The sequence below is a fragment of the Phoca vitulina genome, unplaced genomic scaffold, assembly GCF_004348235.1.
Source record: "Phoca vitulina isolate PV1807 unplaced genomic scaffold, GSC_HSeal_1.0 scaffold21, whole genome shotgun sequence".
NCBI lineage: Eukaryota > Metazoa > Chordata > Mammalia > Carnivora > Phocidae > Phoca > Phoca vitulina.
The window spans coordinates 23,576,062-23,603,617 of NW_022589724.1; the positions used below are offsets into that span (position 1 = coordinate 23,576,062).

Genomic DNA, 27,556 nt, shown 5'->3' on the forward strand with positions numbered 1-27,556 from the left:
ACGTTACATAATTGTTTGCTCCAGGAAAGGCAGGAAGTTGCACAGGAAAGAAAAAGTTTACTATACGGCTTAGATGTTAAACACGTTTTCTAGTCATCATAATATAAGCACTAAATATTCAGTGAATCAAAATTATGATGGAAGTCAAGGTAAAAAGTATAACTGTGAGCTGGGGATAGGAAGAGGAAAGAGCTGAATTTCTCTTCCAGGTTGGGATAGTATGACATAATGCCTAAAACTGAAGAATCAAGAAATATCAACATGAGCATGTTATTTAGTCAAATGATGGCTAAATGCCCAAATAATCAGCTACAAAAGATATAACTGGTGGCCTCTGGGAGAAGGCAAATGGGGGCAGGGCAGGAGAACAGGAACTGCCATTTTTGGTAACACGTGTGGGAACTCCCTGACTGAGGGGTCCCCACCCTGACACACACTGGAATTGCAATGACACCCAACACCCACCCCAGATCAAGCGATGCAGAATCATAGGAGTTGGGGCCCAAGGACAGATGGTTTTAAGAAGGACTCGAATGTTTCTGATACACAGAAAGAGTTGAGAACTACAGCTTTAAACTATATGCATGAGTTACTCTCATAAAAATGAAAAAGTAATATTTAAATGAAAAAATATACATGAAATGTTGGTACTTATATGAAGAAACATTAGCAAACATGTTCAGGAACATATACAGCAAAGTCGGTACTCAAGAAATAATACATCAGTCACAGAGTTCTTTCTCATTAGAAATGTGCAAAATGGTAATTTAAGACTTTTCACACATACTTTGTGGGGAAAAGTAAATACTAGACACCTTCATGTGTTAACACGGAGAACTGCATACTTGATTTAGAGGTACTGAATAGTACTAATTTTTAAAAAGACCAAATTTGTCTGTGCTGTGCTCTGATTTGCCTGGTGCATATGAAGATAAGTATGTTCTGGACAATTTAATTTTTGAAAGGAGTGATATTGCATATGCCAACAAAAGCAAACAAATGAACCTTTCTATTAGTGCACTGTTATCCTGGGTGTCAGAATATTGAAATTTTGAATTAAATCATGATATATTTTTAGGTAAATACACTTCCAAATATGTACAATGGTGTTTTTAAAAATCAGCATTCAACTCATTCTCTATCCAAAGAGCACTTTGGAAATAGCAGGGATGTACAATGAATGATATTCTTGAGACTACAAAAGGTGGTATCAAATATTATCCAATCAAATTGAGAGAAATTAATAGACTGCTAAAATACTCTAAACACATGCTAGATCATATCCAGTAATACACTTGACCTGGTACATCAACATATTCTGTCACACGATTAAGCTGAAGCAAATGATTCCTTTTCATTGACAAAGACACAGGAATGCTGCTTTTGGATTCTGTGAAGACACAAAATGCCTGGACTCTTCTGGTTTTATAGGTTTAAATAAGTTAGCCAATAAAGCTTTTCTTTCCTTCAGCAGCTTCCCACCCCCTCAAAAAGATTAAAAGCAACAACACACACATGATTTACAAAAGTATACAGCTAATTTTCCTAAAAATCAAAAGCTGTGATGTCAAACTTGACAAAATGGGTAGCAGGTTATATGCTGAAAAATTTAGAGTGGGTTGGATGCTCTTGAAATTCAGACACTAACTCTAAAAAGTGAAACTAAACATAAAAAATAGATGGAAAACATATGCTTGGGGTCATATCTTGGCTAGCAGACATTTATTTCCGTTGTTCTCCTGAAATAAATCTACTAATATTTACTTCTCCATCTAATTATATGAATACCCACAACAGAAATAGTTTTAATTGGCAGATCTGTGTTCCTAGCATATTTTTGAACATACTGTCAACTAATGAAATATTCCAACCTCATACAAAGATTGTTTTCATTTTCCCATAAATTACTGTGGTTTGAATTCTAATATCCATCTTTAAAGTGTTTCACTACGGGCGGTTTTTACATAGTCATTGAAAACCATTGCTTCAGTAGCAAAATATAAAACAAAGGCTTTTCACTTTAAATCCCTGTGACTTATTTCAGCATTCAGGGCCATCTTTTTCTACTTACTGTCACAAATTAAAAAAAAAATTAAGTGTATCTAAAACCATTTATGTTGATATTCAGACTGTAACTGTGTAAAATGGGATAGAAATTCCATTTAAACTCTAGCAGCTTGGTGTGTAAAAGGGAAAAAGGTTGAAAACTAGAAAATAAAATTTGCCCATATACTCCTACCTCTATAAAAGAAAATTACTCTGGGTTATATAACAAAAATAAACCTCCCACCAGAGATCTTAGAAATCTTGAATTTTTTTTCCTGCAGGAGAATTTATTATTTTCCACTGAGTGTCCATTCATGCGTTTTCTTCTGGCCTCTATTCATAGCACCAGATCCTGACTAGCATGCACAACCTCAAAAGAAAAGAAACACTAAATACAAACTGCGTAAAATTTTTTAAAATAAAGCAAAATAAAAAGGCTGGTGTTAAGCCTGCTTACCTCGGGGTGGTGACATGTCTAACACGCACAATGGCGCTCGTAGAACTCACCTTGTATGCGACACTGTTGGATGAATCCACAATAATAAACAGGGGCTTCCTCGTGAAAGGGTAGAGGTCTCCTGGATGAAGGCTAGGGAAACAACAACAGTAACGATGATTAACTGTGCAACTGTATTGGCCAAGTCTCAGAAATCTGACTCCTCAGTTTGGTCTGCTCACATCTCCTTTTCATCATAGCACTGAGCAAAAAAACAAAGATTAATTTGGCAAAAGACAAACCATGTCTATATTGACTGGGATAGACAAATTAGCAGTTTTAGCTGGAAAAATATTCAGAGAGAATTATTATTCAGGAATATTCAAGCTGAAGAGAAGCCTACAGATTTAAAGATGGACTAAACATACAATAGGAAAACCTCCCAAGTCAGCATGTAGGTGCTTGTTTAGGATCTAAAAGCTCCTCCTAAGAAAATGTTCTGAAAACGTGATGTGATAACACAACCAGATTTGTACTGCAGTGAGTCTTTTAAAATCTTTATCTAGGGGCGTCTGAGTGGCTCAGTCGTTAAGCATCTGCCTTCGGCTCAGGTCATGATCCCAGGGTCCTGGGATGGAGTCCCATATCCGGCTCCCTGCTCTGCGGGAAGCCTGTTTCTCCCTCTCCCACTCCCCCTGCTTGTGTTCCCTCTCTCTGTCAAATAAATAAATAAAATCTTAAAAAAAAAATAAAATCTTTATCTATTTTAAAGATTTTTAATATGTCAAGCTACAACTTAATATCGCAGATACTAAGTAGGGGTCCCCTTTTACCATTCATTATGCTTCCTCTGTACATTTGCATCAGGATCAGCTGGTGTGCTTGTTAACATATAGATTCACTGGCCCGCAGAAGACCCACTGTCCCCAAAGTCAGAAGTCTAGTAACACACATTTGAGAACCACTGCTTAACAAGGTCACAATTTTGGTGTTCATCCTCTCTTTCCCATGGTTTACTGGACAATGTATGTATAAAAATATTAACATAAATGTAAATATATATAAAATGATGTGTCAATGAGCAACATCATCAAACCTCAATATGTGTCAAATATAAGTTTTCCAAATATAAATCATTTACGACCAAGGTCAATGACAGCACCAACGTATGACCTGGAGTACTGTTTGGTATTATACACATAATTTGAAACATCTCCCTCTCTGCCCTCTTTCTTCATTCTTTAATATGAACAGTTAACATTTTTCTGTAATGTGCTATTAGAAATGCAGTTTCAGACAAGTCCAGTCTCCTTTATAACCAGATGACTCTCTCTCAACTAGAGAGATTCTAGAGCCAATAATGGCCCAAGCAGTGAATGTGTTGTATTTAGAAAAAGAGCAAACTTTCATGGATGAAATTCATTTGAAATCATACAACTAAGTTCATTTATACTATATCAAACCAAAAGAACCTTATATTAAAAAGCTCGTATTGGGGATGCCTGGGTGGCTCAGTCGGTTTAAGCGTCTGCCTTCAGCTCAGGTCATGATCCCAGGGTCCTGGGATCGAGACCCACGTTGGGCTCTCTGCTCAGCCGGGAGTCTGCTTCTCCCTCTCCCTTTGCCCCTCCCCCACTTGTGTTCTCTCTCTCTCGCTCAGTCGGTCTCTCTCAAATTAAAAAAAAAAAAGCTTGTATTGATATTAACATCTTTCACACCCAGACATACGATTTATGTACGTACAGTCTCCTCCAACTTGGATGTAATTCTGCTCACTGACAAATCCCCAATGATTGAATAAGGCTTGACATATAATACTCAATGAAAATTTTAAAAACAGATGTCAGCCAAAAATTCTAATTTCCTAGGACAGTCAGAGCCTGAAATATTGCTGGAATCCAAATAAGTGTTGTTAATAGTAGTCTGAGGGAATATTTCCAGTACTAGAAAAAACTCCCCATTTCACTTAGTATTTTCTAAGACAGAACTATAATTTTTATAATAGGGAGAGACACCAGAATACATACCAGTGCATTTCCTTGTGGGACTGATTTCGTTTGTGGATGGCATCTCCATTTATAATATCCCGGTTACTATTAGTAAGTACCCCTCCAAAATCATAAGGACCTATAAAAACAAAGGGAAGAATCCTAGACTTCAGTTGGAGAATAACATTGCTCTGACCCTTAAACACAAAGGTCTCGTATGAATCTCTCATTGATACAAATGGAAGACAATTACAAAACATTTTAACCATTTTAAAATTTAACATTCTAGTTTAATGCAGTATTTAAATGATTTCAGCATGTTGCCTGTTTTCAACATTTAAAAAAATCATTTAATTATTCATCAGTTCTTCAAACAGAATTTAATGAGAAACAAAACAAGAATCTACTGCACCCCATTTTTCTGGGTAGTAAAAGGGATGAAGATCTGGGATGTTCAAAATGGTCTTTACGTTTCAAGCAAAATTGTATCTAACAGTCAACCAAATTATCTAAGTAAGAAAGTTGCAGAATGAAGTCCTAATAATTTCTTAAATATAATTTTAAGTGAGCCACTAATTATAAAATTTAGGGAAAATTTTGAATGGGACTTGAAAATTCTCACTGACAAAAACTTCATTTTTAAGAAAAGAAATGCCAAATTTCAGTGTGTGAAAAAAATCTGTTAGTGTCACTATTATGTCAGCCACTAGAGTTCTGGTTTTGAAGTTATTCTTTCCTACTGGTCACATTGGTTAGTTCAACTCTTATCTAAATGGAACTGCAGGGACGCCTGTGTGGCTCAGTTGGTTAAGTGTCTGCCTTCGGCTCAGGTCATGATCCCGGGGTCCTGGGATCGAGTCCCACGTTGGGCTCCTTGCTCAGCAGGGAGCCTGCTTCTCCCTCTGCCTGCCGTTCCCCCTGCTTGTGCTCTCTCTCTGTCCCTCTCTGACAAATGAATAAAATCTTTTTTTTTTTTTAAGATTTTATTTATTTATTTGACAGAGAGAGAGACAGCGAGAGAGGGAACACAAGCAGGGGCAGAGGGAGAGGGAGAAGCAGGCCTCCTGCTGAGCAGGGAGCCTGACGCGGGGCTCGATCCCAGGACCCTGGGATCATGACCTGAGCCTAAGGCAGACGCTTAACGACTGAGCCACCCAGGCGCCCGAATAAAATCTTTAAAAAAAAAAAAAATGGAACTGCAGCTGTGGGATGTTAGGAATCATCTCTCCCAGAGGGCCATTTAGTTAGTACCTACTGTACTTTGAAAAAGTAAAGTAAGAGATCAGTATGTTAAACAGGGGCCCAGATTCAACAGTACATGTTACAAAACATGGAAATAATTATTTATAAATAAAATTACTAACTTCATTACAAAAAAATTAAAGCAGTTTATGATTGTGTCACTTTTAACATTGTTACATTTTATTCCTTAAGAATCACTGCAATGAAAAGACTCTGAGATCTATTTTGTTTTGTTTTCATTTTAAACACTTTAAGAGGACCTATACGTCATGCAAGGAAGATGGCAGGGACATGCACTGTATAAAGGAATGCAAATTTCAACAAACAGATGAAGAGGAAATGTTAAGGATGTTAAGAAAAAAAATTTTTTTGTCCAAAGACTTAATTGCCTCATTTACATCCAAGTTACTCATCTATTCTGATCAATTTCATATATTCTGGACTCATATATTCTGGATAGTTTTAATTTTGATTCTGAAATAGCATCCCAATATTCTTCAGGTTGAATCCATAAAAACCAAAAGGACAGAAAACAACATCATGACAAGGACTTGAACTTTCACAGTTACAAAAGTGCACTAATTTCTACAAAGACTTTCAGCCACAATGAAGCCGCTGACCAGATCCCCCTTTGCCCTAAAGGCCCAGAAAAACTCAATGATGTGAAGTAGAACATTAGGCTTGGTTGTTCCATATATATTTAAATATATATGTGCCCTTGGCAAACTTGATAGTGAGGCATGCATTTAGTATACGAATTTGCTGACGATCTGTGGACTTCAAAGCATATTTCAACAAATAAATAGACTGGGGTATCCTACAAGATTGCCAGTTCAACAAAGAGACCAGGTTCAAATTTGGAAGCCTCTCTGGAAACCTTGGGATGGTCTGTGGGCTACGGGCCATCGTCTTGTAGAAAATAAAGAGAATTCAAGCCCTGCTCACGACAGGGAGCATTCCTTTATTGTACCTTCACTCTCAGAACGACCTGTGGGGAAAACGCCGGTGGCTGATAGGTAAATCAGAAGCACGCTATTGGCAGGCAGCTCCTGAAATTAAAGAAAATCACATATACAAAGCAACAAACAGTTTTATTTAATGTTTCTGACATTTTCAAGTTGAGGGGACAAGAACCTAATTCAACGTCTTACCATCTTCTTTAAGAGATCAATCACTCCTGCAGATTCCAACTCTTAACTGTTTACACAACAAAGGGTCATTATGAATCTATAATCTATTACTATTGCCCAAAGTTTTGAATTCATTCTCTTCTTCAAAAACTCCTCATTTAGAGAATGTTCTCTGCAAACCTTGAAACGGAGAAGTAAGGATCCTGACTATAAGTCTAAAAGACAAACTCCTGCCCGTGGCTTTCTCTACATAAACGTTGGGAGGAATTCCCTACTTCTCATAGTTCTTTCAGACGACCACAGTGCTTCCCAGAGCTGCCTGAACATACAACATGCTTGTGCAATGTTATGCCTAATGTAGTTTATAATAAAAACCTGGAGAGAGAAGAATGATGATTAATCAATATTCTCGTTAATTAATGGTAAGGAACAGTCATAACATCATAAGCAATTTCCATTCCAAAATAGCTGTGATCAGATATTCTGAATGCAGGTTTCAGTTTCATATTTTATCTAAATTCTTGACTCAAATAGTCTAAGAGTGACTCTCAGATTCTCTTTAGGGCACATTTTCCTCATATAGCAAAAAGTATTGGATCATATATACCTTAAAAGATGCTGCTAAGAATGTGTATAGTTGACTGAAGGTTGGTTTGTACAGCAGATACTTGTGGGGGTTTTCTCGTCTGGTAGGCTTATCAGCTGATTCCTGTATTTATACACAGAAAACAAGACACACACAAGCTGTATTTGACAGATGAATTATCAATGACTATTTTTACAATCCTCTTCATCAAATAGCTTTTTTTACTCTGTGTTACTATTACTGTGCTTATCTCTCCTGTGTCTCATCAAGAGAATTCCTCATTCACATGCATGGCATTTGTTGAATAACAGCATTCCATGAGGACCAGAGACAGCAACAGTGTTACCAAAATTGCAAATGTAGAGAGAAGATCACCTGCATTCCTGGTTTATTCATCTGGGAAGCTAAATTCATTGGCTCCCTTTCCAGGGCTTGTAACATCCGGAACATGTCCACAGTTAGTTCACTAAACTTAACCTGCAAGGAAAACAAACCTGACCATTAATGCAGTACCCAGACAAAGAAGTCTCTGACCATAATATTACCCCTGACATTCGTGTGTACGTAATGACACTGGGTAATTTTACTCCCCAGTGTTTTATTGTAGAACATTTCCAAAGACAGAAAATTAAAAGAACTGTACAGTAATACCCAATGCTCATCATCTAGATCCTGTACCATTAACACTTTCTATATTTGCATTATCCTGTATCTCTCCATCTATTTATATTTCTGTCAATCCATCAACTTCCTCAGGTATTTCCAAAATCATAAAGTAGTCATCTAAACAAAAAGACCTGGGTGCCTGTGTGGCTCAGACGGTTAAGCGTCTGCCTTCGGCTCGGGTCATGATCCCAGGATCCTGGGATCGAGCCCCGCGTCGGGCTCCCTGCTGAGCAGGGAGTCTGCTTCTCCCTCTCCCTCTGCCTCTCCCGCTGCTTGTACACTCTCTCTGTCCCTCTGTCAAAAATAAATAAATAAATAAACAAACAAACAAACAAACAAAAAGACCTATATTAGGTCCTTCAAAACATGCTAACTTTTAGCAAAACACCCTGCTAGAATATGGCTATGGCCCATATTTCTTTCTTTTTTTTTTTAAGATTTTACTTATTTATTTGACAGAGACAGCGAGAGAGGGAACACAAGCAGGGGGAGTGGGAGAGGGAGAAGCAGGCTTCCCGCGGAGCAGAGAGCCCGATGCGGGGCTCGATCCCAGGACCCTGGGATCATGACCTGAGCTGAAGGCAGATGCTTAACGACTGAGCCACCCAGGTGCCCTGTCTATGGCCCATATTTCATAACCTCTTAAGTACATTTTGGCTCTAATTCGATGTTTAAGACTGCATCCTTTTCCGTTTTGAATTAATACTTCTTTAGAACTTCAGGGAGGCAATGTATTATTTAAAAAAATTTTTTTGTTAAATCATGGTAAGTGTACTCTTTAATCCCTATCACCTATTTCACCCATCCTCCCACCCATCTCTCCTCTGGTAACCATCAGTTTGTTCTCTATAGTTAAGAGTCTGTTTTTTTGGTTTCTCTCTTTCTCTCTCTTGTTACCCTGTGCTCACTGGCTTTGTTTCTTAAATTCTACATATAAGTGAAATCATATGGTATTTATCCTTCTCTGACCTACTTCGCTTAGCATTATACTCTCTAGCTCTGTCCATGTTGTTGCAAATGGCAAGATTTCATTCCTTTTTATGGTTGAACAATATTCCATTGTACAGACACACACACACTCAGACCCTCTTCTTTATCCATTCATCTATCAATGCACACTTGGGCTGCTTCCACAGTTTGGCTAGAAATGATGCTACAATAAACATAGGGGTGCATGTATCCCTTTGAATACACATTTTTGTATTTTTGAGGTAAATATCCAGTAGTGCAATTACTAGATCATAGGGTAGTTCTATACTTTTAACTTTTTGAGGAACCTCCACACTGTTTACCATAGGGGCTGCACCAGTTTGCATTCCCACCAACAGTGCAAGAGGGTTCCTTTTTCTCTACATCCTTGCCAATATTTGTTGTTTCTTGTGTTTTTGATTTTAGCCATTCTGACTGATGTGAAAGGATATCTCATTTTGGTTTTGATTTACATTTCCCTGATGATGAGTGATGTTGAGCATCTTTTCATGTGTCTGTTGGCCATCTGGATGTCTCCCTTGGAGACATGTCTGTTAAGGTCTTCTGCCCATAAGCAAACAAGTTTTTAATTAAATCTGCAAATTAATAGCTTTAAAAGCCCAAATTGGAGAAGTACTAGAAAAAGTTAACAATAACAAAAATGAAAGGTGTGAGGGAAGGATCCAAAATTAAAACTTGAGTAAATAATGCATATAGAAAAATGTATTCCCTGGACACTTTTCTGATATCCCATAATTTCCAGTAAATTTACATTTCTGGTACGTTAAATCCTTATCATCATGGAATTATTCTGTCACAAAAAATATTTGATATTTGCTGTGATAAATATACTTAAAAATAATTCTTCCTCCCTTTTTGCCTAACTGTGTAAGTAATATACGGACTTAGAAAGTTATAAAGAAGAAAATAGGGGTGCCTGGGAGGCTCAGTTGGTTAAACGTCCGACTCTTGGTTTCAGCTTGGGTTGTGATTTCGGGGTTGTGGGATCGAGCCCTGTGTGGGGCTCTGCACTCAGTGGGGAGTCTGCTGGAGATTCTCTCTCTCCTCTTCCCCTCTTTCTGCTTGCTCACACATACTCTCTCTCAAAATAAATAAATAAATCTTTAAAAAAATTTAAATAAAGTAAAGCTTTAAAAAAGAAGAAGAAAATAAATCACCTATCATCCTGCTACCCAGAGATAAACCTTTCATGATATTGGTAAATTTCTTCTTAGTCTTTTTGCCTGTACATATATGTATACAGACATTTTAACATATATGAAATAATTCAGTTTATATAGCTCTAAACCAAGTTTATTTTCACTTACCATATCATGAGTATATCTTCCTCTGTGATTAAAAATTCTTTTTAAACCTGTAAATGTCTATAAAACAGTCCATATGGACATGGTATAATTGAATTAACCATTTCCTCACAAATGGATTTAGGATATTTACATGGAAATAGTCATTGTGTAATAATAATCTGTAATTCCAAAATAATAATAAAGAATTATTTTTCGAAGTGCATTTTAAGTATAATTCCTTCACAATTCTTTACCTGGTTATTACAATTACCAATAATGAGTGCATCAGCCAGAGACAACTGTCCCACAATCATGCCCTGTTCCAGCAATGGGGCTCCTGTTTCAGCAAGGCGATTAGATGTGATAACAATGGTATTATCATCATTCAATACCATCACGGGGTCCGCCTGGAGAAAAAAGCAGTCAGTAGTTGATGGCCAAGACAAAATGTCAATGTAATAAATTATTCCCACTTCTTGACATATACACACAATAAAAATGTATATCACACATGCATTTACTTATCCATAATCATGACAATCTTTCTTGTCAAAAGCTGACCTCAATGAAAGCTGCTACTTCTTGAAGCACCAGGTTCCATTCCACTTGATCTTCTGTATTAAAGCGGTGAGTATAATCTTCAATTTCATCTGACAATTCCTAATTTTAAAATATCACAAAGAAAAATGATTATAGGAAAAAAACACATAAAAATAGATTGCTATATTGTACCATATTCTTGACAGAAACTGGTATACTTAAGAAGCTTGATTATCATCAATATATAGTCCCAATTATAGCCAAAAACAAAGAAGAAAACTACTTTATTTTGCTTTAAAATAAAAGACTCCAGAATAATACACACCAATAAGATCTTTTTTTTTTTTTTTTAGATTTTTATTTTATTTATTTGACAGAGAGACAGTGAGAGAGGGAACACAAGCAGGGGGAGTGGGAGAAGGAGAAGCAGGCCTCCCGCCGAGCAGGGAGCCCAACGCGGGGCTCGATCCCAGGACCCCGGGACCATGACCCGAGCCGAAGGCAGACGCCCAATGACTAAGCCACCCTGGCACCCCACACCAATAAGATCTTCATAGGGATCCAGAGTCACTCATACCTAATCAATGCTGCATCAGCACTTAATTTATTAATAGAAGACTCTTAAAGGTAAAACCCCAAATTTTTAACACTTATAAAAAACTGAAGACTGTCTAGATGATTTTCTTTGGATTTATATCATAGTGTGTTTTGGGAAGAGTCTTATTAAGTAACTAGAGATGGAAGAAGACAGAGGAGGACTTGTCAAAACTAGCATGTTCTGGGGCGCCTGGGTGCCTCAGCTGGTTAAGCATCTGCCTTCGGCTCAGGTCATAACCTTCCGGTTCTGGGAGCAGGGAGTCTGCTTCTCCCTCTGCCTCGGCCCCTTCCCCTGCCTGCACTCTTTCTCTCTCAAACAAATACATAAATAAATCTAAAAAAAAAAAAACCCACATACACAAAACCCACAAAAAACTAGCATGTTCTCCTTGAGTATCAAAAACTAGGAAGCACACCACTGAAACAACTGACTGACTACAGAGTGCAACCAGAATGGGGTGTGCAATAACTACAGATATTGAGTGAATCCTGAGTGCGGCTAACTCCTAATTACTGAAGCTAATGAAGGACAGTGAAGCAGACACAGTAAATGGATGGAAAGACCAAAACCCATTCATAATACCTTTGTAAAACATTACATGCTTATTCTTGACCTAACCTTTCAATTATTTTCTCTTAAACCAAATATTTTAACTTTGGTTTGCATTTCCCAGCCATCCACTAATGGGTGGTGAAATGTAAAACATGCTTAAGGGACAAAAGCAAGGAATTAAGAGAATTGTCTCTGGCTAGTGTATATCTGAAATATGGAGAGAGCAGGAAAATCCTTTTAGCATTACCCTTGTCCAAAGTTACTATACTTTGAATATACTATAAAGTTACTATACTTTGAATGCTATAATGATTTACATATATTAAAATTATTTTTATCCTGAATCTATTTTTGAAAAACAAAATTATCCATACACAATTATGGGCCAGGATTTTAATAATTTTACTTTTTAAATTAAATTTAATTTTTTAAAGACTTTATTTATATATTTGACAGAGAGAGACACAGCGAGAGAGGGAACACAAGCAGGGGGAGTGGGAGAGGGAGAAGCAGGCCTCCCGCGGAGCAGGGAGCCTGAAGTAGGGCTCGATCCCAGGACCCCGGGATCATGACCTGAGCCAAAGGCAGATGCTTAACAACTGAGCCGCCCAGGCGCTCCAGATTTTAATAATTTTAAAAGCACACTTACCTTCACCAAATCCTTCACAACATCCATTTTGTTGAGCAGAAGACAAACTACAATAAATCTTGCATAGTATCGTAGCTTCTTAACGACCAACTCAGGTCTACGGCAGATAAATAGGAAGTTACTCATTAGACTAAAAAAAGAAAACATGCTCTTTGATTTTTCCAACTCTCTGGCAGCTTTTAAACTCTTTTAGATCCTATTTTGCACAGTTACAAGTATTTCTGCATGTGACCTGTAGTCACACTTAAGCACATTTCTTACAGATTCTTCATGTTCATTCATATATTCATTCATTGAACAAATACCCATTGAGAACTTAGCTGTATCAGGCACCCTGCTAAGTGCGAGAAGAATGATTAAAACAAACAACTATAGTCACAGCCCCTTCTTCACAGATCTCATTGACAGGAAACTAACTAAAATGTAGCGAAGACAGATTAAACACTTAAAACACAGCGGAATAAGTATAAGAACAGGAGAACTAAAGGATGTTCTTTGAGCCCACAGAGAAGGCTTCCTAGTGAGAGTGATGTTTAAGGTAAGACGATAAAGAGTAGAAGACAACAGGCAGGAAAATACAGGAAGAACATAAGAAAACTATGTTGTCATTCTTAATTTTTTTTTTTAATTTTTTTTTTATTTATTCATTTGAGACACAGAGATACAGAGAGAGAGAGAGCATGAGCAGTGGGAGAGGCAGAGGGAGAGGGAGAAGCAGACTCCCGGCTGAGCCAGGAGCCCGATGTGGGGCTCGATCCCAGGACCCTGGGATCATGACCTGAGCCGAAGGCAGACGCTTAACCATCTGAGCCACCCAGGCGCCCCATGTCATTCTTAATTTTTAATGGCACTGCACCATGGCTAGACATCCTACACTTGAGAATAACTGAAACCTGTTTTGTGTCAGGTATCAATCAATTTCACACAAGTTTCATTTAAGCTTGAAAATTATGTGCATCGCTTATTGTTGTAAGCAGTCTTAAGCACATTAGGACAAGTTTTTAATTATTTTACTCAAATCTCATTTTTTGTTCTTCTTGATATATAAATGATTAAATATGGTATATTAAAAATCTTCTTGTACACATTTATCAATTTCTCCCATAAAATATGTCACTTTTTGATTTATTATAATATTACATTATTGGGGATCTACAAGTTTAGAATTTTTCTATTTTTTTTTTTTTTAGTTCTTTCTTGTATCATTATGAAGTAAACCTCTATCCTTAATAATACTCTCTGCCTTAAATATAGTGGCATTTCTTCCCCTTGATATCTATTTTATCTTTTTCTATGTACCTTATATCTTTGGAGGATCTTTTGTAAAGACTATATTATTGGATTTTCCTTTAAAGGGGATACTGATAATCTCTAACTTTTATTAGGAAGTTTCGATCACTTTCACTTACTATGATTACCAATGTACTTGGACTTATTTCTACTTTAGTTTTTTGTGCTAATTATACTTTTAGTGTGTATTCCTTTCCTACCTTTTATTTTAAAGATCATACATCATAATTTTATTTTTTACTTTCCTCCCCTTCTACCTGTTTTGAAATTATACATTTTCTTTATGTTCTTTAAAAATATTTTTCTTAATATTTTAATAAGCAAACTTTACTTACTCTAAGCTTCTTCTGAACAATAAATGGATGTTATTGGTATGGTTTAATTCTTTACTTTCTTCTTTCACGTTATTGCTGTCCAGAATTTGGCCCCATTTTATCTCGATACCCTCAATTAGCCATTATTACAATGATTACTGTCTTATGAAGTCCGTGACTTTTTAGGGAACAAAGGGATAACTTTTTTCTTACCAATACCTTGTATATCAACCCCTTCTTTTCAATTTCAATTTTCCTCTTTCTGAAGAAATCCATAGTAGTTCTTTTCTATCACCAAAACTAACCACCCTCCTACAAGGTTGTCCTAGCACTGGTCACACGGTTAATGACCTGAGGATTTCCCTTACTTTCTTGACAGCTAAACTGTCCATTTAAAAGGACGGTTGGGGCGCCTGGGTGGCTCAGTCGTTAAGCGTCTGCTTTCAGTTCAGGTCATGATCCCAGGGTCCTGGGATCAAGCCCCACGTTGGGCTCCCTGCTCAGTGGGAAGCCTGCTTCTCCCTCTCCTCCCTGCTCATGCTCTCACTATCTCTGTCTCTCTCCCTCTCAAATAAACAAATAAAATCTTAAAAAGACAGTTGATCGTTTATTGAGCATCTCTAGGTATTTTGGAGGACAGTATTTTTGATTATCTAGCCTGCCACATTATCAGAAGTGGAATTCAAAACAGGAGGAAAATTTGTAGGAGGAGGATGTCAATTCATAGTTGAAATGTATGACAATTCCTTTAATTTTTTGATAAAAATAAAATAGGTTCTGTGAATCTGTATCATATTATACAACTATGTAACACAGAATCCACAAACACATATTGAACCAGGGATTAGCAAATTTTTGCAAATGGCCAGAAAGTAAATGTTTTAGCTTTGTAAGCACATATGGTGTTCATAGTGTATCTATCTTTTCTTTTTTCATGACACTTTAAAAATATAAATAGTATCCTAAGCTACCAGACAGCTCAAAAACAGCCAGGCCAATCCCTGTATTAAATAAACATACAGAAGTAGGTGGATGCATTCTATTGTGGAAACCACTGTGTTAAAGTTTTAGCAGCAAAGGGCAGAGAAATAAGGCAGTACTATCCACTCATACACACGAGAGGCTACCCCAGTCAGGCCTGAAAACCCAACAGCCCACAGCCCCACTGTCTGACAACATACCAAACTGCAGAAGAAAAATATCATCCCATGAACCACACTAGGAAGGTCCACTTCAAGTCCTCCCTATAAATATCACTACTAGGAAATGCCAAGGTCCTCAAGGTTCGATTCGCGTTTCCCATGATCAAAAACTTCCATACTGTCACCATTAAGGTTGACATCATGATTCTCCTGACAAAGTTCTTCTGGTACTCCAGAACTGTAGCTTTGTCCAGCCCACCAGGCCCACCACTTCTAAGATACTGACTTTATTCATTTGCCTGAGAAACTGTTTTCCCAGGTGGCCGACTGCCACGTGGCCCCAACCTCTGGGTACTCAGAAACTTCATCCTCTCCACATCTAACTCTGACCAGGTTTGGCCTCAGCCGTTTGCAATAGGCAGGGTTTGTGGCTCCAATAATGTCTCCCCTACTAAACAGGATGGGCCCATGGAATGAGACACGTTCAGAGTTGTATATGTGTCACTTCTGGTGATCGCTGGAATGTACCATTCCTTCTGGCTTTAACACAGTCCTTAGGTACTGAGACAGTGCAGGGAGAATTTGCCCCTTTGAGGAGAGATTTTTGCTTTTAAAGCAACTGTGAAATTGCACAATACTCTTACTTAGTTTTAATCAACCAGCTGTTCATTTTATTTTATTTTTTATTTAAATTCAATTTAGTTAACATACAATGTATTATTAATTTCAGGGGTAGAATTTAGTGATTCATCAGTTTGCATGTAATACCCAGGGCTCCTTACATCAAGTGTCCTCCTTACTGCCCATCACCCCCTCCCCCCACCCACCTCCCCTCCAGCAACCCTCAGTTTATTTCCTAGAGTTAAGAGTCTCTTACTGTTTGCCTCCCTCTCTGTTTTCATCTTATTTTATTAATACAATGGAATATTACTCAGCCATCAAAAAGAATGAAATCTTGCCATTTGCAACGATGTGGATGGAACTAGAGGGCATTATGCTAAACCAGCTGTTCATTTCTGTAGCTGTTAGCAATTGCTACCTTGACTGTCTTCCTGCCCTGTATGAACTAAGAAACATCCTACCAACAACCATCCTTCCTAAGGTACAGGGAACAAGGTCAAGATTTTGCACACTGGATTGTCCTTTCATTCTAATTTAGTGGCCTGAAGCAAGAGATTTTGTCATCCTGGTTACAAATAATCCTACCTCTGTGCATCTGCCTTGCTCTAGGAGGCAGCACAGGAAGATCAGTCACATGGGGTATTTGCTATTAGGATGGAAAAGGATTTTAATAAAGGACACTGTTGGGTTTTAAGCCAAAGGGCCCAAGGCCAATTTCCCTTTGAGCAAATTAGAACATGCAGAAGAGTGAATTACACAAGGTGTTTCATTATTGCTTAAAATGGTTCTTTCCTTATATGTATTTTCATACTGAAAAGATACTAATTACATAGCCCTTTTGCATATTTTTAGAAATAAAATTTATCTCACCAAGAATTCACACAAATTGTACAATATGAATACAAAAACGGGGGTGGGGGGTTCCGAGGAAATATATCTGTAGTGAGAACAGGTGAGGCAAACTAAGAAAATCTGAAGGAGAGGTAACTGATGGAACTTCTAAGAATGAAGCACCGCATTGACTTCGGGGGGGGGGGGGGGGGGGGAGTGGAGAATCCAGCATCTGCAGGCCTTGCTCATATCAGGCAAGCTCCTTTGGACAAGCCTGAACAAGATTTGCTAGGGAATGAAGGGGATTTACAAGAGCGGGGCTTTCCAAAAAATGTTGCTGTTTAGCCAGAAAGCTTATGATAGCCAACCACAAAGTGTCCTCTAGAAAAATATGTCAAAATTATGTTCTTGTCTACTGCTAAGAGAATATAATCTTTTCACTATATAACAACTGTGAGTTCTGTTGCTGGCAGTAGAGGGAACATTCAGATCTTCTATGCCTGAGCTTTCTCTTCCAACAGTTCCTGGAACACTAGTAACAGAGATTCTCCAGCAGAACCCTGATTTCTTCAGCAATTCCGTCTTCACCTGGAATTAATAACATCAGTCTGCCTGTACCCGAAATACGGCTGTAACTCCCATAAGAAGTTCTCTGAAAGGAAAAGAGAACACCTGTACACCTTCTTCTTTTCTTTTTCCTTCTCCCACCCAAGCATCTACACCACACTGCCAAATGTATAATAAGCGCTCAATAGATTGCCACTGGGAAAGAATGAGTTCTACGTGATTCTTTTTCTTACAGTGGAGCTACACAACAGTAAGGTACCCAGTTTATACAAGACAATGTAAACAGCTTTAGGGCCTTTTCTTTAGTCCCACCAACAGCTGTCAACAGGCTTTTGAATGTATATGAATTCAAATTATACAGGCTGAAAAGAACAAAGGCTATCAGCTAAGCCTCACTTGGGAATTGTTTCTTTTCTCCGGAACTTCCTGGAACCCTCATCTCTCAAAAAGAAATGATCAACCCCCCCTTTGTGCTCTGACTCCCCCAGGTACTGTGACATCTCTTCTATCTATAACATTTATTGCTTTTAGGTAACATACGTCTGTATGCTTAAGAAGGCCTAGTACATTGTAAGGTGCTCAGTAAATACCAATTAAATTAATAAAAGTTAGAAACAAATATGTGCTTCTTTGCATAATTTCCACACAGACTAAAAATTCTGAGTGTTTTCTCTCCTTTCTAAAAACATAGTAGGTGCATACCTGTCCTCTTTATTGACTTGAGAATAATATGACCTCTGTCTGATTGCAGAATAGAAGGAGAAAGCCTCATTCAGATAGCTGGTCTCAGACGTGCGTAGGCTATGAGGGAAAAAAAAAAATCCTTAAATTTGACAGCGTCTTAAAATCTTCATGATGAAAACTTGTTTCATTCTTCCTCTACTCCTCTACACGAGGGGATGGGAAGGACTACCCTAAATTTGAATCAGCAAAGCAATAATTATAACACCCTTACAATGGGTAAAAATAATGACAAGGTAAAAAAAAAAAAAAATACCTCCCCAAGCTCCCAAGCCTTTTGTGATGGCAATCCAAAGTACATATTATTGTTATTCTTTGAAGGGATTCTCCAAACAGCATTCCACCCAGTTAAATCTTTCCACCAGACCTTTCATGGCCTTCCCCAAATCCATACATAGTCACTTGTCCTTTGGCTCATTTCTTCAGTTTTTTTTTCCTCATAGGACTCAGAAATGGACTAATCCATATTGATCTTCAGAGGATGCTGATGAATCAGGTTCTCTGTTTAACATTTCTAGTTTTACAAGGGACTTCTTAAGAAAATATTTTACCTGAAAGAGTGATTTTAATGGGGGAATGTTGATGGAGTGCCAAAAGACAGGAAGAAGAAGAAATTCCATATGGCCCAAGCTTTTTATGCTATACTTGATACTCTGTGAGATTTAGATTCCTAAAAGGAATCCTCTTCTTTCCTTGACTCATCACTAAGGATCTCTTCTCAACACTAAGATTTATCTGCTTCATGTAACCTTTTAGATATATCCTACAAATATGAGTTTTAAAATATTCCCCTGAAAACCACTCATTCAAACATACAAGTTATGACATGTATCAAGATTTAAGTGAAGTCATTAAGAACTATAAATTCATTTAGTATTTATGATTTATCTAAAACCAAGATCATAATCATTTAAGTTATACATGAGTCTTTACCCAAATGAACTGTTTGGAAGGTAAGCCTTTGAAGCAAATAATGTTCTTGGATTATGGAAGATCGTTTCATAATACTGTTTTGATCACTATGATCTGGGGTTCATTTGTAACTCCTTAGTTTTCCCTCCTACCAAGAAGGATATTATGCATACTTCTGCATGCTGTGTTTAAATCAGGACAACGCTTTATTTTTTCCATATGCAATTCACTTACTAATAATGGTAGTATAGCTGCCCAATCTTAGAAGCAATTTCCCCTATTTGCCACCGCTTCAAGCCATACCGATTATCCAAGACTTGTCTGTTTTACATAGGAGATAAGAAAATAGAAATAAGAGACTATAAATTCCAAAAATAACCAAATCTGTAAATTTAATAGGATAAAATACCACCCAATTCAGCATGAAATTCTGAATTCATGAATTCTAATTCATGAATTTTTCATGAGATTTCAACATCATCATTCAATTAAATTCAAGAAGCATGTATTAAATGTCTATTTAAAGTAAGCTGAAACATGAAAAGAAACTTCTTTGAGCTATGCTCATGAAAATTAAAAGCAACACCCCCCTCCAAACAGTTTTGACCAAATAAACAACACCTATTTTAGAATGAAACCACACACCAGCCTACCTATGTTAGAGTTAATCTGAACCATTTCAGATATAATACTATCTTTAAAGATCAAATGAGAGCATTACATTTTAAAAACTTAATAGGAAAAAAAATTTATTTTCCTTTGCGTCATGAAGATGAAATATATTAAAATCACCAAGAGATAAAAAGCACTGAGGTAGTAAAGGTCAAAACTGGGACTAATATAAACTGGATCTTCATTCTCCTGTAACTATAAAATTCCTTTACCGATGCTGCTGCTGGAACTTCCAGAGTTTGGTGTAAACATCGAAAGTTCTTCCAAAATAGGACTGCCACTGCTTCTGCCCATACTGTGGCAAATCTCTGTAATAACAAACAAACAAGTAAAAATTTTAAATCTCTGATGCTATTTGGAAATTAAGTCTTGTGATGGTATAAACTGGAGAGATTTAAAGCATCTGCATTCAGGCTTTCTTTTTAAAAAAGTTGTAATTTTGGGGGCGCCTGGGTGGCTCAGTTGTTAAGCATCTGCCTTCGGCTCAGATCATGATCCCAGGTTCCTGGGATCGAGCCCCCCATCGGACTCCCTACTCTGCAGGAAGCCTGCTTCTCCCTCTCCCACTCCCCCTGCTTGTGTTCCCTCTCTCGCTGTGTCTCTCTCTGTCAAATAAATAAATAAAACCTTAAAAATAAATAAATAAATAAATAAATAAATAAATAAATAAATAAATAAGTTGTAATTTTTGGAGCAGAAATGGCTCTATAAGAGTCCAGGACATGTTCTTTCCTATTCTTCTCCCCACCTCTGTTCATTCTTAGTCTTCTCTGTAGATACCTGTCCCATGAGGTTTCTAGCACTTTCCTCTCCCCAGATGATCTTATTCACAGTCATTTATACACTGATAACTTCCAAATGTTTATTATCTTCATATAAGAACTCAGAACTCTGAAAAACACTGCTGCTTTAGGGAATGTATCTAGGAGTAGATGTGCAGGTGGCATTATTGTTCTCAATTATTCTATCCTCTCCCTACAAGTGAAACTATACATCCCTGTCCTTGGGTCTGGTGACTTACAGTAAACCCCTTAGAGACAAATTCTTCCCTGTCATTTGAACACTTAAGACTTGCTTTGGCCAATGAACTATTATTGCAAGTTACCCACACCATGTCTGAGAAGATGACATAAGAGATACTACATAGTTTAGCATTTTCACTTCCCTCCAATCTAAGACCAAGATAGGGCTGCTCCTTAGCCTGGAACACAGAGTCTGACCCATTTAACGGAGCCTCAGAACTGCAGACAACTTCTAGCTAACACGTGAGCTAGAAATAAATCTCTGTTGTAGTAAGGCACTAAAATGTTGGATCTGTTACAGCAGCCTTATTGAGGAAAAGCCAGTACAGAAATGGATACCAGGAATAGGCTACTGCCGTAACAAATACATAACATATGTAATGCTGGCATTGGAACCGAGCAGAACGAAACTGGTACTGAAGGCTGGAAAAATGATGACACATACAAGACAGAGGCAAAACAGCATCTGCCTGCAATCACTTGGAGAGCAGTTAAGGTGATTAGTGAACATATGGATTTATACAAAGAAGCTGGGAAAAGTATGCTACTAGCCCTGGATGCTATTATGTGCACTTAACAAAACACAAAAAAGAGATGAACTCAGGAAAGAACTAGCTGCAAGCAGGGCTGAAAAGGAAAAGAGATAACCCACAAGTTCCAGGACTTTCAGAATTGAAAGACAGAACAATTTCTAATGCATAAGTGTAAAAGATACAATGGAGAAATGCTGGTTATAAACGCCACTAACAATGGAGTCCTCGTCCTCAGGGTAAAACCTTTCTTAGAGCCCGTGAATAAATCTATGAAAGTGGCCCCAAGTGTATTTTTCAGTGGAACAAGATAGATCAAGGAAAAGAATCTAAGGATCTAATTGTCTTGTAGAAGCTTCATAAGTTCAAGGTATCTGTAATAACATCTAGAAAAGAAAGAGAGGCAAGTTTCAAAAAACTATGGCTATGGCTATTGTGAAAACTAACTTGAATCAAATAAAGAGTCAACCAAATCTTGTGAGAGCTGTACTGCCAAATGGTGTTTGTTTTATAAAGGAACAATAATCACCCACTGATTACAGTAAGGTACACTTCTTTTTTTTTTTTTTTAAAGATTTTATTTATTTATTTGACAGAGAGAGACACAGCGAGAGAGGGAACACAAGCAGGGGGAGTGGGAGAGGGAGAAGCAGGCCTCCCGCGGAGCAGGGAGCCCGATGTGGGGCTCGATCCCAGGACCCTGAGATCATGACCTGAGCTGAAGGCAGGCGCTTAACGACTGAGCCACCCAGGCGCCCCAGTAAGGTACACTTCTTACCCCAGTCTATGACTTGTCTTCTCATGTTTATTGATTGGGTTTTTGGGTTTTTCTTATGAATAGTTACCAAAATGTATCAGCTTAATCTTTATGGAAAGTGCTTTTTCTGTCTTTTTAAAGAAATTCATCCATACAATAATATACTCTTTTAAAAGATTTTAAGTTTCACCTTTCAAATTTAACTCTTTAATATAACCAAAATTGAGTCTCAGATATGTGTCAACAAATTCTATCTGAATAATTTTTTAAAAAACCATTTGACTGGAGCACCTGGTTAAGTGTCCAACTCTTGGTTTCTGCTCAGGTCATGATCTCAGTTCTTGAGATAGAGCCCCGCATCAGGCTCCATGCTTAGCGCAGAGTCTACTTGAGATTCTCTCTCCCTCTTGCTCTGCCCCTCCCTTGCTTGTGCTCTCGCTCTCTCTCTCACAAATAAATATTTTAAAAAATCACTTGACTTTTGAATAATTTGGTAGAACTAGAATTGCAGTCATCAATTTTCCTTTATGCTTGGGTCTCAGCTCTTTGTTCTATTCTATTGGTTTTTCTAGTTCCTCATTAACATTCTGTTAATTACTATAGCTTTATAAGAAGTGTGGCATGTTTCTTCTTTTTAAGGAACACCTTGGCTATACTTGGTTCCTTATACTTGCATATAAACATCAAAATCAGCTTATCAAAGTTCTAAAAAAAAAAAAACAACCTAATGGGTTCTAATGAGACCTGAATGAATCTAGACATCCACTTGGAGAATTGACATTTAAAAAATAATTTTTAGTGTCAATAGTATCTCTCTCCATTTATGTTGAAAAGAGTCACTAAATAAATTTTACAATGCTTTGTATAAAGGTCTACTATTTCTTGGTTCACATTATTACAATGTCTCATATTTTTACTGCTTTTGTGAAAGGTATCTCTATTTTTTAAGTTATGTCTTAAAATTTTTTTATGCTGGAAGGTTTCAAACATATACAAAAACAGAAAACAGTACAATGAATCCCAATGTACCTGAGCATTTCCTAGATTATAAACTTAAGGCCAATCCCTTCTACTTGGGGTTTCCAGATAAAGTGGTTTTGTTTGGGGGCTCGCTATTCTTTTTCATTAATCTACCTGTCTATGCTAATATGACTTCATCTAAATCAATACCCCTCTGATCACCACTAGCACTATTTTCAATTAAGAAAAGAAGTGCAGGCTATATTTCAGAATGACCCTTATAACCCAAAAGTCTACTAAAATACCTAAAAATAGAGAAAACACTTAAATGTTTCATGGTAAAAGGAGACACTTTTTATATTATTATTATTTTTTTTTTTTTTTTAAAGAGAGAGAACATGCACACTTGTGAGAAGAGGGGATGGGGTGCGGGGTTGGGGAGAGGCAGAGGGAAAGAGGAAGAGAGAGAGAGAATCTTAACCAGGCTTTACACCCAGCACGGAACCCAACACAGGGCTAGATCTCACAACCCTGAGATCATGACCTGAGCATTTGAAATCAAGAGTTGGATGCTTAACTAACTGAGCCACCCAGGCACTCCAAAAAGAGAGACTCTTAAATATAAATTCTCTCACTTAACCTAAGTTTAACTTTCTTTCTTTCTTTTTTTTTTTTTGTAAAGCTGGTTTATTTATTTATTTTTTTAAGATTTTATTTATTTTGACAGAGAGAGAGAGACAGCGAGAGAGGGAACACAAGCAGGGGGAGTGGGAGAGGGAGAAGCAGGCTTCCCGCCGAGCGGGGAGACCGATGCGGGGCTCGATCCCAGGACCCTGGGATCATGACCTGAGCCGAAGGCAGATGCTTAACAGACTGAGCCACCCAGCCATCCCTAAGTTTAACTTTCAAGTATAAAAGAAATCCTTTATTTATCTCACATAACTAAGTAATAAGCTAAATATTCTTGGTAAACTATACTAATATAATGAAATCTGAAGTAGTATTTTGTTGAAGTAGTATTTTTATTGAGAAACTGGGGGGTGGGGGAGAGGGATGTATATCCTTCCAGATTTTATACATATACAGTATTTGTGTATACACGCACAGTATTTGTCTTGTTTTCTAATGTAAACTTTTTTCACTTACTATTGTTAACATTTTTCATGTTTAATATAAACATATGTAGCACAGTGTATAATACACTTACATATTTGAGATTAGCAGAAAGAGACTCCCCCATACACACACACACATAAACCTGCTATATATTTTTTAACTTACTTAACAAAGGATACATAATTTCATGGAAATAAGATAGCTACAGAGCAGAAACAAATACAGCTTATGTTTCTATAGCTTTTCTCTTGCCCTAGTGGGGTATCTTGCTATTGGTAACACTTGCCTTGCAGTTAGGCAAGGTGTTTTTTGAAGACATGGGATGGAAGGAGGAAACCTGGTCACTACATATAATTCTATCAGGTGCTAAGTATTATGAAGGCCAGAGAATGTGATGTGAAATATGATCTCTACAATCAAGGAGCTTATTATTTAGTTAGATAGAAAAGACTGGCACATATACGGAAAAAGAGAAAAAATAGCACATAAGTATTTAATTATATGTGACTGAGTAAAAGTAATAGGAGAGTGTAGAAAAGAGATACATTGGAGGGCTTGAGTAGTCAGGGAAAGCTGCTCGAAGAAAGCGATCTGGATAGGCAAAAGAGAAAGAAGTGATCATCAGGGAGAGAGAGAGAGAGAAATAAGATAATATGCAAGAGAAACAAAGGCAATTATCAGCTAATAAAACAGTAGCACAAGTCTTAGCCAGACCTCGCTCATGCAACTGCGGACAGCTAGTGGTGGAGGGCCTCCCTTAGATGTCTGGCAGTTGCCTGGCTGGCAGCCAGGGGGCTGGGTCACATGTTTGTCATCCAACAGGCTAGCTCAGTTTCCATGAGGATCCCAAAAGCAGCAAAAGAGAGGGCAGTTCTTTTTTTTTTTTTTTTAAGATTTTATTTACTTATTTGTCAGAGAGAGAGCACAAGCAGGGGGAGTGTCAGGCAGAGAAGGCAGAGGGAGAAGCAGGCCCCCCCGCTGAGCAAGGAGCCCGATGCGGGACTCAATCCCAGGACCCTGGGATCATGACCTGAGCTGAAGGCAGATGCTTAACCGACTGAGCCACCCAGGCGTCCCAGAGAGGGTAGTTCTAATGTGCATCATTCTTTTCGATTCTTTGCATCGTGTCTGCACCGTCCCATTGGCCAAAGCAATCTTCATGGCTGAGCCCAGAGTCAGTGTGGGAGGGGATGACTCACGGGCATGGATACAGCGAAGGGAATGATTTTTACAAGCAATCTATCACAGAAATCTTATATTTTTTCCTTTCTTTCTCAATTTTGAAAAAGTCTCTTGGAAAACAAAAATGCTATATGTTGTACAGCAAGAAAAAATACCCTTTTGCTTTGCCCCTCAATTCTAGCCCCCCAAAATAACCACCATTAAGGCACGTATTGAGTGGAGCACTGGTGTTATACACAAACAATGAATCGTGGAACACTACATCAAAAACTAATGATGTAATGTATGGTGATTAACATAACATAATAAAATAAAATTTTTAAAAAAGAATGCATTTTCTATATACATTTAAGTAAAAATGTGAGTTTTTCTATTATTTTACATAAATGGAATCAAAACTACATATAATGTTCTATAACATGCCTTTTAATTTATTTTATTATTTGTATATTTATTTTAACATGCCCTTTTTTTTTTTAATTTTATTTATTTATTTGACAGAGAGAGACACAGCAAGAGAGGGAACACAAGCAGGGGGAGTGGGAGTGGGAGAAGCAGGCTTCCCACTGAGCAGGGAGCCCGATGCTGGGCTTGATCCCAGGACGCTGGGACCATGACCTGAGCTGAAGGCAGACACTTAATGACTGAGCCACCCAGGCGCCCCTTAACATGCCCTTTAAATTTAAAAATATATCAGTGTTTTTTAGTGCATATACAATCATATCAACATTTACTGTGTATAATGTAGTACATAATAACCAATTTATTTAACCAATCCCTTCCCAATAGACATTTATATTGCTTCCAGTTATTCCCTGTTATAAAAATGCTGCAATAAACATCTTCATACTAATAATCTTGAATAGTTATGCCATATGAGTAAAAGGTAAATTTCTGTAAGTGGAATTAACAAGTGAAAAAAGATATGCATTTCTCTACCGGATGTTAAGACAATGAATTAAAAAGCAAAGGGACTACGTGAAATTTTCAGGTACACATAACAAGAATGAGTTAGTAACTACATTTTTAAATCCATTTCCATTATCCTTACGATAAGGAGAAATTCATTTCAGATTACAGAAATAAGTTAACTCTAGATACCAGTTTCCACATCTGTTCCAAGTTTTCATTTTTTTTTTAATGTCTCCATGTACCCCTAGTGAGAAAGTGCTAATCAGATATTTTAAAACTGAAGTTGCTGCCAGAATCTTTAAGACTCTTATCGTGTGGCTCCTGCTAGGAAGACTGTATTATCATATAACAGCATTAAGCAGCAACATCACCTCCATGAAAACTGACAACACCTGGGGGCTTCTTTACAGATACTGTGTAAAGTCTTTAGGCAGATTTTCAAGTAAGCATGTGCCTGCAAGTTCCTCCGAGTTTCCCAAACTGACGGATTTAATAAACCTCAGTAATACACCCCGCTAACTGAGAAAACAGAACTAGAATTCAGTGTTTTATTTCATGATGACGTATATAATTTCAGGTGTTCAGCATAAAAGGCTTTAAGGAAGGGAATTCTATACAGGGACTAAAAGCACGAAGAAGGCGATCTAAAAGGCTAGAACAAGGTGCCTGACAATAAGTAGTAAGCATACAAATATTTCCTGATTTATAGCTCTGAACAATGTTGGCTGAATTCTATACTATTTCCCATAAAAGAATTTAGAACATCTGTCACGGTAGTCTAAATACTCAGCTATAATGACAGGAATTTCTTTTTCAACATAGAGTTAAAATTTTTTTTTAACTTCCTAAAGGGTAAGTCCTATGATCACCCTTTCTCTAATGAGACATGTCACAGAAGCGAATACACAAACCACTGTAATTCTATTAGAGTCTAAAACTAACTGAGGTATTTTATAAAGGGTTTTAGACAAATTCTTTTACTATTCAGAGCTTGACTATGGTTTTAAACTCTGAATATATCATTTGGTCATTATTACTGATGTTAGAGATGGGAAATCAATGGTCCATAGAATTAAGTTAAATGAGGCCCTGTGAATTATCCTGTAAGCTAAATGACCTGATATTTCACTTTTTGCAAAGGCACCTATGTTCTAAATCGGCTGCTCATACTCTTCATCCAAAGTTTTAGAGGAAATTCAAAGTATGGCATTTAACTGCTCTTTTTTTAAATCCTAAACTCTCAACAAAAGTTAGGAGACTAGGGGCACCTGGGTGGCT

General features: G+C 37.4%; 1 protein-coding gene across 5 annotated transcripts in view; it reads right to left on the reverse strand.

The window, feature by feature from the left end:
• SCAI (suppressor of cancer cell invasion) overlaps positions 1-27,556 on the reverse strand; it is a 135,090-nt gene that overhangs the window by 32,933 nt on the left and 74,601 nt on the right. For all 5 annotated transcript variants that reach the window (XM_032419093.1, XM_032419094.1, XM_032419095.1 and 2 more), the window contains 11 exons: positions 20,012-20,107; positions 19,362-19,448; positions 18,177-18,275; positions 12,710-12,806; positions 10,932-11,030; positions 10,625-10,777; positions 7,804-7,905; positions 7,450-7,551; positions 6,683-6,761; positions 4,510-4,609; positions 2,554-2,635 (listed from right to left, as the gene is read on the reverse strand). In XM_032419093.1, the coding sequence (XP_032274984.1) occupies positions 2,554-2,635; positions 4,510-4,609; positions 6,683-6,761; positions 7,450-7,551; positions 7,804-7,905; positions 10,625-10,777; positions 10,932-11,030; positions 12,710-12,806; positions 18,177-18,275; positions 19,362-19,448; positions 20,012-20,107 (1,096 nt within the window). The remainder of the gene's footprint in view (positions 1-2,553; positions 2,636-4,509; positions 4,610-6,682; positions 6,762-7,449; positions 7,552-7,803; positions 7,906-10,624; positions 10,778-10,931; positions 11,031-12,709; positions 12,807-18,176; positions 18,276-19,361; positions 19,449-20,011; positions 20,108-27,556) is intronic.